Consider the following 14,635-nt stretch of genomic DNA (forward strand, 5'->3'; position numbering starts at 1 on the left):
TGTATGTATCAAGAATAGTCCATCACCTAATTGACATCGTGCCAACTGTGGGACACATTGGAGTCAACATAGGCCAGCATCCCTGTGAAACGCTTTGACACCTTGTAGAGTCCATGCCCCGACAAATTGAGGCTGTTCTGAGTGCAAAAGTGGGTGCAACTCAAAATTGTACACTCAGTGTACAATATTCAGTGTGTTAGAACAGTTAAGACATAGTCCTGTGTCTTGGTGAGCATTTAGAATTCACATAGAAGGCCAGGATCACGCAACACTGCCAGAGAAGATAGACAATAGCAGGTAAAGACACTTTAATAAACATTTTATCAACATTTATTTTTACGACAGTTGGAATGTCTGCAAAGGTGAAATCTTCTAGAATACATTTGGGGGTTTTCTGCAGCTGTATAAAAGGTAGAGAACTGGGTCACAGACCTACTGTATGTGGCAAGTTAATGTGCTGACTGACCTGTGTCTTCTTTGCACATAAAAGGGTTATAAGTTAATTGAAATACAATATCAAATCCATTACCTTCACAAAAAAGGTACAAAAATATAAAAAGTACACTAAATAAAAATAACCATTGTTTTCAAACCACTCACTCGGCATATAGGAGGTCACTGAAAGTAAAATTCCATCTCATCACTACAGATTTAGGCCAACAGTTCATTTTTCAGCGCTAGCAGCTTGGGCTTCAGCTTTCCATCGTCGAGGTTCAGGAAGACTTTCTGCATGAACTCAAAGGTGCTGCCCAGGGCTTTGGGGTAGTTCAGATGGAGGGAGTAGAGTAGCCCAAAAACAACCACGAGAGCGTCTGGCCAGGAGCGGGAGTTAGTCATGACGATCTCATCCTCAAGGACAATGGATACATGGGCCGGTCTGATGGGTATACCACCCACCACCTCATTGTGCTGGCCCACCACTGAGAGAATGGAAACTCCATCCAGAATACCAGGGTTGCTGAGTTCTCCCACCTTAATGACAGAGGAAAAAACAAAGTTTAAAAAACACAATACGAAAGAATGCATTGATAATGGTACAGGCTGTAAAACCAGGTGGCTACCTCACAGATTTTGAAGACATCAGAACTATCCTCTCGTAACAACAAAGGGAGACCAGCCAGGACTGCAGAACGGGCCCCGGTGATGTTCTTTTCTCCCTGTGAAGTGAACTAAAGAGAGCACATTTCACAATGTCATTTAAATAATCCAGCAAGTTGAGCTCGTCAACCCCAACATAGGAGTAATCTAATCTGGTTCCAGTCACAGCTAATAGTTGAAGTACATGTCCATATAGGGCATGGGTGCCCAATCTTGTGCACAAAAAGCAGGTGTGGGTGCACGCTTTTGTTCCAACCAAGCAGTAAACAAAGTCTTGGTTGAAGATTAGTTGATCAAGTTGAATCAGGTGCGTCACTGCTTGGTTGAAAGAAGAGTCTGCAGCCACACCAAGATTGTCCATCCCTGATCAAGTGAATCCCACTGACCTGCTCGTTGTACACTCTCAGGATGCTTGAGAACTTCCCTCCATGAGTGGTGGACTTCCCCTCCTTCTCCCTGAACAGGGTCAGCAGGCGGGGCGTGTGGTGGTCCAAGGCAGTGTAGAACGTCTGCTGCAGGCTCTGGTTGGTGATTCTCTGAAACTCAGCATGTACCTAAAGCAAAAGACAAAGCACACAGAACACACCAATTTATGGCAGTCAGGCAAGTTGAGCCTTCCCTGAGAATTTCTTTACTGATAACCACGATTTGTGAGTACAACCAGAAGCCCATGTGACATGCATCAAAGAAGGTATGAATTGCAATGGAAATGTAGATTGTTATGAGCACATGAATGGACAAAGACAACTTTTCTTAGTCTGCTTAACCTGGGCTTCAAGGAAGAGTGCTGGCCAGCGTGTTCTGAGATGCTCTACCGAGGGACTGGATTTAACTATTTCTTGGCGTCGGAGAGCAAATGTCTTCTGCATGTGTTGATTGATGAGTGGCAGGTCTTGGTTTTCTTTCGTCATCTCGTGGACCATCTCCAGTCTCTGTTTCTCCAAGCTGGCCTCGTCTTCTCCTTGAGGGAAGTTGGGCAGGAAGTTCACCTCTGCCCGGCGTGCTCGTTTAATGTTGCTCCGAGCGTGCTCATTGTCAGGACGATGCTTGCTCCTCCTCCCCCCGTTCACAGCAACCTCTGGGAACCCAACACGGCGTAACTTCTGCCTGTAGTTTCCCATTTTGAATTTCAGGCTGTTCTTCCAGCCATCACAGCCTGTTTTTGAGCCGGGCTCTTTCAAACACGGGTGCTTGGTTACAAGGGCCTCAGCTGCCTTGGCAAAATGCCTGTCACTTGGGTACGCTTTGAAATTGAAGATTGTCCAAGCCATCCTATCAAGAATGTTGTGTTTTTGATTCCTTGTTATTTTCAGCACCATTTCATGTTTCAGATATGCACAATTGCCCTCTCTCAGAGCAAACTCAACTTCCATTGAGAAAGTGGGTATGACAAATACCTCAGGCCACCTGCCTAGCCGCTCTGGTGGGGCGTCCTGTAACTCGCTGGCTGAGACTCCGGTTAAACCGAGGTCTGTATCACGTCGTATTCGCAAAACTTTCACCGTAGCCCTAGGAGAAGGCAAGTCTTCAATGGTCTCTAAGTTGAAGAGCTCATTGTTGAAATCAGGGTCTTCATAAAGAAGACGAAAATCTAAATTCAGATGCAGTTTCTCCTTGAGCATTGATATCAGCTCATTCAGTGAGTCAGGTTGAGAGGGCAGAATCACTTTCTCTATTCTGTTGTCGTTGAGGATAACTTTCAGTTTGATGGTTTCATTTACTGATCCTTCCGTCTCCATTTGGAATGTGAAATCTGTGGAACAGAAAGGCAGGGATTGAAATTAGAGTCTGAAAGGCACTTGCCCATCATGCAAGTCAGGAGTATTTTGTGTTTGCCCAAAGATTTTTATCACGTGCCCAAAAATGTAAATGAGCTATTTACACACAGAGGTGCCATCTATTTCCTGCCTTTCCCTCACACGGTGTACAAATCAGAAAGATCAGTATTGGAATTATTTTTATTTTGGTGGTTATCAGTAACAAAATTCTTAGGGCAGGCTCAACTTGCCTGGCTGCCATAAATTGTCTGACTTTTAATTAAATAATAGGGAGAAACCAGAAAGAACAGTTTTAGGCTACTGGAATTCTTTGCAGTTTGGATATTTTCACTTAAAATTATAAAATATTAACACTTCCTAATGGGGCAAAGCAGGCTCAACTTGCACGACTGCTCAGTTCAGTTGCCCCAAGCAATAGGGCAACCCTTAATGTCAATCCCTGAGAAAGGACACAGCTTCACCAGGGCTTAAAGCCACTTCAACTAATAAAATGACCCTGGATTTCGAACAGTATGACCTATAAATACAGTAACAGCACACCCGTGTTATAATAAGGTACAGTGCCTTCAGAAACTAAGCATACTCCTTGACTTACACTACTCCACATTCTTTTGTGTTACAGCCTGAATTAAACATTTTTTTTATCCCCCTCATACATCTACATACGATACCCCATAATGACAAAGTGAAAACATGTTTTTAGAAATTTATAATTTATTGAAAATGAAATACAGATATATCTCATTTACAGAACTATTCACACCCCTGAGTCAATACATGTTAGAATCACCTTTGGCAGCAATTACAGCTGTGAGTCTTTCTGGGTAAGTCACTAAGAGCTTTGCACACCTTGATTGTACAATATTTGCCCATTATTCTTTTTCTATTATTCAACTCTGTCAAGTTGGTTGTTGATCATTGCTAGACAGACATTTTCAAGTCTTATAGATTTTCAAGTCGATTTAAGTCAAAACTGTAACTAGGCCACTGAGGAACATTCAATGCCATCTTGGTAAGCAACTCCAATGTATATTTGGCCTTGTGTTTAAGGTTATTGTCCTTCTGAAAGATGAATGTCTCCCAGTGTCTGTTGGAAAGCAGACTGAACCAGGTTTTCCTCTAGGATCTTGCCTGTGCTTAGCTCTATTACATAAATGTTTTTATCCTAAAAAACTCCCTCGTCCTTGCAGATGACAATCATACCCATAACATGATGCAGCCACCACCATGCTTGAAAATATGAAGAGTGGTACTCAGTTATGTGTTGTTTTGGATTTGCCCCAAAACATAATGCTTCGTATTCAGAACATAAATTGAATTTCTTTGCCACATTTTTTGCAGTTTTACTTTCGTGCCTTATTACAAACAGGATGCATGTTTTGGAATATTTGTATTCTGTACAGGCTTCCTTCTTTTCACTTTGTCATTTAGGTTTGTATTGTGGACTAACTACAATGTTGTTGATCCATCCTCAGTTCTCCTATCACAGCTATTAAACTCTAACTGTTTTAAAGTCGCCATTGGCCTCATGGTAAAATCCATGAATGTTTTCCTTCCTCTCCAGCAACTGAGTTAGGAAGGATGCCTGTATCTTTTTAGTGACTGGGTGTATTGATACACCATCCAAAGTATAATTAATAACTTCACCATGCTCAAAGGGATACTCAATGTCTGCTTTTTAAAATGTTACCCATCTACCAATAGGTGTCTTTCTTTGTGAGGCATTGGACAACTTCCCTGGTCTTTGTGGTTGAATCTGTGTTTGAAATTCACTGCTTGATTGAGGGACTTTACAGATAATTGTATGTGTGGGGTACAGAGACGAGGCAATCGTTTAAAAATCATGTTAAACACTATTATTGCAGACAGAGTGAGTCCATGCAACTTATTATGTGCCTTGTTTAGCACAGTTTTACTCCTGAACTTATTTGGGCTTGTCATAACAAAGGGGTTGAATACTTAGACTCAAGACATTTCAGCTTTTCATTTTTAATTCATTTGTAAAAATGTCTAAAAACATAATTCTACTTTGACATTATGGGGTATTGTGTGTAGGCCAGTGACACATCTCAATCCATTTTAAATTCAGGCTGTAACAGAACGATATGTGGAAAAGGTCTAGGGGTATGAATACTTCCTGAAGGGACTGTATGTGCTCAAAGGGATGTTCAGTGCATTTGGAAAGGATTCAGACCGCTTGACTTTTTCCACATTTTGTTACGTTAAAGCCTTATTCTAAAATGGATGAAAATACATATTTTTCCTCATCAATTAACACACAATACCCCCATAATGACAAAGTGAAAACAGCTTTAAAAATGTTTGCAAATGTATTAAAAAATATATCAATAATGTATTTACAGACCCTTTGCTATGAGACTCAAAATTGTGCTAAGGTGCATCTTGTTTCCATTGATCATCCTTGAGATGCTTCTACAACTTGGAGTCCACCTGTGGTAAATTCAATTGATTGGACATGATTTGGAAAGGCTGTCTATAAGGTCAAGGTTGACAGTATACGTCAGAGCAAAAACCAAGCCATGAAGTCGAAGAAATTGTCCGTAGAGATCAGACAGGATTGTGTCGAGGCACAGATCTGGGGAAGGGTACCAGTGGCCTTCATCATTCTTAAATGGAAGAAGTTTGGAACCACCAAGACTCTTCCTAGAGCTGGCCACCCGGCAAAACAGAGCAAACGGGGGAGAAGGGCCTCGGTCTTGGAAGTGACCAAGAACCCAATGGTCACTGAGAGATCCAGAGTTCCTCTGTGGAGATGGGAGAACCTCACAGAAGTACAACCATCGCTGCAGCACTCCACCAATCCGGTCATTATGGTTGAGTGGCCAGACAGAAGCCACTCCTCAGTAAAAGGCACATGACAGCCCGCTTGGAGTTTGCAAGGCACCTAAAGGACTCTCAGACCATGAGAAACAAGATGCTCTGGTCTGATGAATCCAAGATATAACTTTGGCCTGAATGCCAAGCCTCACGTCTGGAGGAAACCTGGCACCATCTCTACGGTGAAGCATGGTGGTGGCAGCATCATGCTGTGGGGATGTTTTTCAGCGGCAGGGAATGGGAGACTAGTCAGGATTGAGGGAAAGATGAACGGATTAAAGTACAGATAAAAACCTGCTCCAGAGTACTCAGGACCTCAGACTGGGGCGAAGGTTCACCTACCAACAGGACAATGACCGTAAGCACACAGCGAAGACAACTCAGGAGTGGCTTCAGGACAAGTCTCTGAACGTCCTTGAGTGGCCCAGCCAGAGCCCGGACTTGAACCTGATCGAACATCTATGAAAAGACCTGAAAATGTCTGTGCAGCGACGCTCCACATCCAACCTAAGAGCTTGAGAGGATCTGCAAAGAATGGGAGAAACTCCCCAAATACAGGTGTGCCAAGCTTGTAGCATCATACTCAAGGCTGTAATTGCTGCCAAAGGTGCTTCAACAAAGTACTGAGTAAAGTGTCTGAATACTTATGAAATAACTTCTTTACATATTTTTTTACATTGTCAAACATTTCTAAAAACCTGTTTTTGCTTTGTCATTATGGGGTATTGTGTGTAGATTGATGAGGGGAAAAAACAATTGAATCAATTTTAGAATAAGGCTGTAAAGTAACAAAATGTGGAAAAAGTCAAGAGGTCTGAATACTTTCCGAATGCACTGTATAACCACTAACCCATGCTATGGCTTGGTGATATGTGTTGAGAGCTTGTCAGTGAACCCACCTTCAGAAGTGGATACTTGGTCTGGATCTTTGTGATCAGACTCCAGCCTTTGAATGTGCTCTTCAACCTCACTGATCCAGTGTGTATCCTCTTCCTGTTTACAATGTGCCACTGTGGGCTCTGGGTCCCACAGTGGCAGGTCTTGGTTTTCTTTCGTCATCTCGTGGACCATCTCCAGTCTCTGTTTCTCCAGGCTGGCCTCGTCTTCTCCTTGAGGGAAGTTGGGCAGGAAGTTCACCTCTGCCCGGCGTGCTCGTTTAATGTTGCTCCGAGCGTGCTCATTGTCAGGACGATGCTTGCTCCTCCTCCCCCCGTTCACAGCAACCTCTGGGAACCCAACACGGCGTAACTTCTGCCTGTAGTTTCCCATTTTGAATTTCAGGCTGTTCTTCCAGCCATCACAGCCTGTTTTTGAGCCGGGCTCTTTCAAACACGGGTGCTTGGTTACAAGGGCCTCAGCTGCCTTGGCAAAATGCCTGTCACTTGGGTACGCTTTGAAATTGAAGATTGTCCAAGCCATCCTATCAAGAATGTTGTGTTTTTGATCCCTTGTTATTTTCAGCACCGTTTCATGTCTCAGATATGCACAATTGCCCTCTCTCAGAGCAAACTCAACTTCCATTGAGAAAGTGGGTATGACAAATACCTCAGGCCACCTGCCTAGCCGCTCTGGTGGGGCGTCCTGTAACTCGCTGGCTGAGACTCCGGTTAAACCGAGGTCTGTATCACATCGTATTCGCAAAACTTTCACCGTAGCCCTAGGAGAAGGCAAGTCTTCAATGGTCTCTAAGTTGAAGAGCTCATTGTTGAAATCAGGGTCTTCATAAAGAAGACGAAAATCTAAATTCAGATGCAGTTTCTCCTTGAGTGTTGATATCAGCTCATTCAGTGAGTCAGGTTGAGCGGGCAGAATCACTTTCTCTATTCTGTTGTCGTTGAGGATAACTTTCAGTTTGATGGTTTCATTTACTGATCCTTCTGTCTCCATTTGGAATGTGAAATCTGAAGAAAAGAAAGGACACAGCGTCACCGGGGCTTAAAGCCACAGACTGAACTATTTCCATATAATTTCCACTAATAAAATGCCCCTTGATTTTGAAGAGTATTACCTATAAATACAACTGACAACAACAGCACAACTGTGTTATAATAAATGATTTGCTGAAAGGGATAGCTATATGCCCACTGACCAACGCTATGGCTTGGTGATATGTGTTGAGAACTGGTCAGTGAACCCACCTTCAGAAGTGGATACTTGGTCTGGATCTTTGGGATCAGACTCCAGCCTTTGAATGTGCTCTTCAACCTCACTGATCCAGTGTGTATCCTCTTCCTCTTTACACCGTGGCACTGTGGGCTCTGGGTCCTCCTGTCTTAGACGGAGGCCCCACTCTTGAGTACATAACTGCTGCTGCTCTGGGGCAACCTGCACCAAAGTGATAGTAGCTTCAGCCTGCTGATGGCAGTCTGACTCTGGAGGGAAGGAGAAACAGTTGCACATGTAGATCTGTTAAAGTTGGAATCCGTTTTGGTAAAACTGCCACAACAAAGATGTCACTTCACACAACGAACAATGTTTTATTCCCTCAGACATCATTGCATGCATAATAGAACAGCACTCTATGTAGCTACTACAATTTTTTTGTTTTACTTTGCTAAGCCTGGTCTCAGACTAGACGTAACATAGTAAAAGTAAATACCGGATGCTCAAATGAGTATCATTTTTATTTCACCTTTATTTAACCAGGTAGGCCAGTTGAGAACAAGTTCTCATTTACATCTGCAACCTGGCCAAGATAAAGCAAAGCAGTGCGACGCACACAACAACACAGAGTTACACATGGAATAAACAAACATACAGTCAATAACACAAAAGAAAAGTCTATATACAGTGTGTGCAAATGAAGTAAGATAAAGGAGGTAAGGCAATAAATAGGCCATAGTGGCGAAATAATTACAATTTAGCAATTAAACACAATTAAACACTGGAGTGATAGATGTGCTGAAGATCAATGTGCAAGTAGAGATACTGAGGTGCAAAGGAGCAAAAAATATGGGTCTCCAGCTTTAGTGATTTTTGCAATTCGTTCCAGTCATTGGCAGTAGAGAACTGGAAGGAAAGGCGGCCAAAGGAGGAATTGGCTTTGGGGGTGACCAGTGAAATATACCTGCTAGAGCGTGTGCTACGGGTGGGTGCCTCTATGGTGACCAGTGAGCTGACCATATGATTCCAAGATGGCGTAGCAGTCAGACGTCTTTGTCCTCGTCGTGTCCCATGTATATATCTTTTTTCTTCGTATATCTTTTTATATTTTTCTAAACCTCAACTTCAAAATACTCTCCTGCAACCCGCCTCACCCAACGTGGTGTGGATTTGCTTTTTTCTAAAGTATTTGTCTTTACTTCGGAAGCGGGACCCCCAACAGAAGCTAGCCAGCTGACTAGCTACTAGTCAGCTAACCACTGCTAGCGGTCAACAGCTAACCTTTAGCTCGGAAAACTCTTGCCAGTTTGCACAACGCGATTCTAACCAGAGCATACCGGACCTATTTTCTCTCCATATCCCCGGATTCCCCCCACAAGCTCTGAACCTTTTCACCTGGATCATCGCAGCTAGCTAGCTGCAATCCAAGTGTCTACTCCTGGCTAACGTCTCTGTCCCGAAGCAAGCACCAATTAGCCTGGAGCTAGCCCATGCTAGGCCCATCTCCCGGCTAGCTGAAGAGTTCCATCAGCCACTCCTGGGCAACAATACCTATTTTTCCAATTGGCCTGGACCCATTTTACTGCCAGTGCGGAGCCCCGTCGGTCCTTCATGACTGGACTACCGACGTAATCTGCCCGAGGAGGTTATTCAACTGGCCCCTCCGTCGCGACGTCCCCTGAATGACGCAGTCCGCTAGCTGTCTAGAGCATATCAGCTGTTAGCTGAATAGGTCCATCGGACAATTTCTTGGGCCACTATACCTATTTTTGCCAATTGGACTGGTCCCCTTTATCACACGGAACCTTACTATTCCATCATGACTGGTCTACCGACGTAAACGCACGAGGAGGCTATAAACAGACTTCCTCTGTCGCGACGTCCCTCTGAGGTCCTTCTGCTAGCTTGCTAGCCCCGGCCCGCTAGCTGTCTGAATCGCAGTGTCTCCAACCAGCCTCACTACTCACTGGACCCGTATGATCACTCGGCTACACATGCCTCTCCTTAATGTCAATATGCCTTGTCCATTGCTGTTCTGGTTAGTGATTGTCTTATTTCACTGTAGAGGCTCTAGCCCTGCTCAATATACCTTATCCAACCCTTTAGTTCCACCTCCCACATGTGATGACGTCACCTGGTTTAAATGATGTTTCCAGAGACAATATCTCTCTCATCATCACTCAATGCCTAGGTTTACCTCCACTGTATTCACATCCTACCATACCTTTGTCTGTACATTATGCCTTGAATCTATTCTATCGCTCCCAGAAAACTGCTCCTTTTACTCTGTTTTCCAGACGTACTAGAAAACCAGTTCTTAGAGCCTTTAGTCGCACCCTCTGGTGATGTAGAGGTTAATCCAGTGCCTAGCTCCACTCCTATTCCCCAGGTGCTCTCATTTGCTGACTTCTGTAAGCGTAAAAGCCTTGGTTTCATGCATGTTAACATTAGAAGACTCCTCCCTAAGTTTGTTTTATTCACTGCTTTAGCACACTCTGCCAACCCGGATGTCCTAGCCGTGTCAGAATCATGGCTTAGGAAGACCACCAAAACCCCTGAAATTTCCATCCCTAACTATAACATTTTCCGACAAGATAGAACTGCCAAAGGGGGCGGTGTTGCAATCTACTGCAGAGATAGCCTGCAAAGTTCTGTCTTACTATCCAGGTCTGTACCCAAACAATTCGAGCTTCTACTTTTAAAAATCCACATTTCCAGAAACAAGTCTGGAGCCAGTGGGTTTGGCGACGAATATGATGCGAGGGCCAGCCAACGAGAGCATACAGGTCGCAGTGGTGGGTAGTATATGGGGCTTTGGTGACAAAACGGATGGCACTGTGATAGAGTGCATCCAATCTGCTGAGTAGAGTGTCGGAGGCTATGTTATAAATGACAACGCCGAAGTCGAGGATTGGTAGGATAGTCAGTTTTACAAGGGTATGTTTGGCAGCATGAGTGAAGGAGGCTTTGTTGCGAAATAGGAAGCCGATTCTAGATTTCATTTTGGATTGGAGATGCTTAATGTGAATATGGAAGGAGAGTTTACAGTCTAACCAGACACCTAGGTATTTGTAGTTGTCCACATATTCTAAGTCACAACCGTCCATAGTGATGCTGGACGGACGGGCAGGTGCGGGCAGCGATCGGTTGAAGAGCATGCATTTAGTTTTACTTGCATTTAAGAGCAGTTGGAGGCCACGGAAGGAGAGTTGTATGGCATTGAAGCTCGTCTGGAGGTCAGTTAACACAGTGTCCAAAGAAGGGCCAGAAGTATACAGAATGGTGTCGTCTGGGTAGAGGTTGATCAGAGAATCATCAGCAGCAAGAGCGACATCATTGATGTATACAGAGAAAAAAAGTGTCGGCCTGAGAATTTAACCCTGTGGCACCCCCATAGAGACTGCCAGAGGTCCAGACAACATGCCCTCCAATTTGACTCACTGAACTCTATCTGAGAAGTAGTTGGTGAACCAGGCGAGGCAGTCATTTGAGAAACCAAGGCTGGCGAGGCAGTCATTTGAGAAACCAAGGCTGGCGAGGCAGTCATTTGAGAAACCAAGGCTGTTGAGTCTGCCGATAAGAATGTGGTGATTGACAGAGTTGAAAGTCTTGGCCAGGTCGATGAATACAGCTGTACAGTATCACGTCGTATATGTTAAGTTTGGTATGTTTACATAAGACAGAAGGTTACATAAGGCAAAAAATTAAAGGAGGGTGGTTGGTCGGGGTGGATGGATGGGCGTATTATGCGAACATCTAGTAACCCAATGATAGTGCGTTGTAATCTCATCACAGACAACTTCAGCATTTTGGCAACTTTTCAACTACTTTGCAACTACTTAGCTAACACTTCCCCTAACCTTAACCCTTTAGCCTAACTCTTAACCCTAACCTAGCTAATGTTAGCCAGCTAGCTAAAATGTGTGTTAGCAACCTAGCTAACTTTAGCCACAACAAATTGTAATTCGTAACGTTTTGCAAATTCCTAACATATTGTACATTTAGCAAATTTCTAACATATCACACAAATTGTAATTCGTGACATATAGAAAATGGATTATGGACATCCACAAATTAATACATTCCATATAAATCGGAACATATATTAAATGCAATGTTAGAGTTACGAACAGAATAATACGAAATGTTGAGACCAGGTTGCTTTGCAGGATGAGCGTCTCCTACCTTTCAAAAACAAAACAGGAACAAATGCAGTGGCGCTGCTTCACACTGCGGATCTCAGCTTTAAGGCCAGTTCCCCGGGCTTCACTATCAATTAAGGTTTTGTAACTGGCACTTTCAATGAAGATTCGCCATTGACAAATGTTTTGTTTTGTACACTTTGTACAAAATAATAAAACGCAGAACTACAGGATGTTTCTTAACATAACTCTTTATTAACTAGCTACAACTACATGTTAGCCTATCTCCAACCACGATCAACTGCCCATGACCTAACCGTCTGGGTGGTCTTAACCAATCACCGCACAGTATGATACGGCGGTAAAATGCATCCAATTATAATTCAGTATGTATTCACATATGAATATTACAACAAACATTTTGAGTCTGGGTAGAAAGCTTGCTAACGTTATTAGATAGACACCCGTGTAGTTACCCCTCCCCGTTTGTATCATAAGGTGTATGCACCAATATGTAAGTCGCTCTGGATAAGAGTGTCTGCTAAATGACGTCAAGGTAAATGGTTAGACGCTACAAACAATTGACTGTATGAAGCTACATACCTCCTCTATGCAACATCAACAGCCCACGAAGACGTTCGTTCTCCTCTTTCGTACGAAAAACGTCTACCTGGTACTCTGCTATCGTTTTTTCAACGACCCCAAATATCTCCTCTGCAGCCGCTGTTAATTTCTGGTTTAGAAACACTCTCAACAACTCTATTTTAGACATTTTATATTGTTTATTTTCCTCCATGCAAAATTAGCCTGCACTTCTGCAGAAGATAAACACAGAAGAGCATGCCCCTCTGTGTAAGGCATCAGAAATGATGCAGTATCGCCCTCTGCTGGAGTGGAGTGCGACATCGTATTCTTCTTCTATAATATCATGGCGGTCCGCAAACAAACGTTTAAAGTGCATGTCGCCACCTACTGTGCTGGAGAATGCGATAAATCATGGTCTGCCTAATTCTTTACTACCAAGCAAATGAAATAAAACAATAAATCCCTACTAACTTCTACCCCCAAAAAAAACTGCCACGCCACCACAACCCATTAAACTTGATCTATATCATGCTGAAACAATCCACCCTTAAGATTATTCAGCATGTCTACAACCATTTCAACAGTAACATCTGTTACCCCCAATAACACTTTTGCCATATCCACAACCTTACCAATAACCTTACCAATGAAAGCTATGAAGTTACATTTATTCACTATCAAAGTGTCCTTTGACACAGCACATTTATGAGCACAAGATTTCTGAACAGGTCTCGAAACCATGCCAGATCCAGTAGAACCAACCCGACATTAGGTCCACTTAGTACAGTAGCGGCCATAGAAGCTCCACCATGGAAGCTCCACCATGGAAGCGCCATCATTCCGCACTGTAGTTCCACCAGTCTGTGTTACAGCCTCTGCATACGATACATCATGACTGATTCTATACCTCTGAGCCTCTCTCTGCACCTGGGATCCACCGAATGCTGCACTATGTCCCCCCTTCACATTGCTCTCACGTTTACCGTAATCATGTTCCCCACATCTTTTCTGTCCTTTACACTGAGCAGCTACATGTCTTCTGGATTTAAAACACAGCATTGGGGATGGGACAAATTCTCTGACATTGAAACTGATGAATCCTTTCTGTACTTTCACTTCTTTGACCCTCTTTCCTACTGATCAACCTTTTGGCCTCAATCACTCTGCTTCCTGTCACATTTCTGTAATATCATCTATGGACATAGATATTGGGACCCCATTGATGACTCCTCTCTACCTAGCATAAGCACCAGGGATATTACTTCTAGTATTCTTTCCATTAAGCTTTTCCATCAGGCTACCACAAAATATGAGCAATCTACCATTTCCAATGAACTGGGCTAATCTGACTTCACCCATCTCTTTCTCTACTGCATTGGTTAGTTGGAGCGGCTGTAAATGAGGCCCTGTGGTCTCATCAAACACCATCACCACTTTCCACTCCCACACATTATTACTCTTGCTTCTTACCTTGGCCCTCTTTATGCTTTCTTTACTAGACCATCCACTGCTTTCAGTGTCATTATCTTTATTCTTCCTGTCTTTCCACTACCAACCATTCCTTGACCCTCATCCTCCTGCTCCAGACCATCAGAACTGACACCCATTCTGTTCACATCCAAGAACAGCTGTTGCTTCTCCAACCTTTTCTCCATTTCGTCCACACTACCTCCATTTTGGCTGTCAGACTTCCAAACTTCTCATGCATCAACAACTCATTCACCCAGTTCTGACTCCACACAGTTCTCCAGGCACGGAGTCATTCAAACAAACCTCAAATCTTGTGCATCACAACACAACCTCCAAGCGAGCGCGTCCTCCTCTAGCTGACCGAACTCCTATTTGGACGTCCCTACCCCATGGAACTCCTCTTCGTGCAACAGGGTCTGTGTCCACACCAGTATAACTCACTAAATGATTAGTGTGTAGATGCAGCCATTTGATAGACAGCTCAGAGATATTTCCACTGCCTTTACAGAGAATTAAAATAGCTTTTATTTAAAGATTGGAGCCTGTGCCCTTTTCCTAACACTTGTAATGATTTCATCAGATAATGGTTGCATGGTTGGTGTTCCCAACATGATTCTGCAA

General features: G+C 43.5%; 1 protein-coding gene across 2 annotated transcripts; it reads right to left on the reverse strand.

Moving 5' to 3' along the window:
• Window positions 1-293: 293 nt before the first annotated feature.
• On the reverse strand, window positions 294-12,816 carry LOC106576526 (uncharacterized). 2 transcript variants are annotated; one of them, XM_014153749.2, is made up of 7 exons: window positions 12,563-12,816; window positions 7,853-8,086; window positions 6,614-7,615; window positions 1,866-2,851; window positions 1,485-1,652; window positions 1,062-1,169; window positions 294-972 (listed from the first exon to the last, which is right to left on the reverse strand). In XM_014153749.2, the coding sequence occupies exons 1-7, from the start codon at window positions 12,753-12,755 to the stop codon at window positions 652-654; spliced, it is 3,012 nt and encodes a 1,003-aa protein (XP_014009224.1). In that variant the 5' UTR covers window positions 12,756-12,816; the 3' UTR covers window positions 294-651. The 2 variants fall into 2 exon arrangements, with proteins under 2 accessions (XP_014009224.1, XP_045556397.1); XM_045700441.1 differs by lacking the exon at window positions 12,563-12,816 and adding an exon at window positions 12,003-12,268.
• Between the last annotated feature and the right edge of the window lie 1,819 nt (window positions 12,817-14,635).

The sequence above is a fragment of the Salmo salar genome, chromosome ssa02 (genome assembly GCF_905237065.1).
Source record: "Salmo salar chromosome ssa02, Ssal_v3.1, whole genome shotgun sequence".
Taxonomy (NCBI): Eukaryota; Metazoa; Chordata; class Actinopteri; order Salmoniformes; family Salmonidae; genus Salmo; species Salmo salar.

Bases quoted from the DNA above. Each gene is read 5' to 3' on its own strand.
- LOC106576526 (XM_014153749.2), bottom strand. From the start codon at position 12,755: ATGGAGGAAAATAAACAATATAAAATGTCTAAAATAGAGTTGTTGAGA. The intron at 7,616-7,852 runs GTGGGTTCACTG...TCTTTTCTTCAG, and splicing joins CCAAGTATCCACTTCTGAAG to ATTTCACATTCCAAATGGAG. The intron at 973-1,061 runs GTAGCCACCTGG...TCTGTCATTAAG, and splicing joins ATGTCTTCAAAATCTGTGAG to GTGGGAGAACTCAGCAACCC.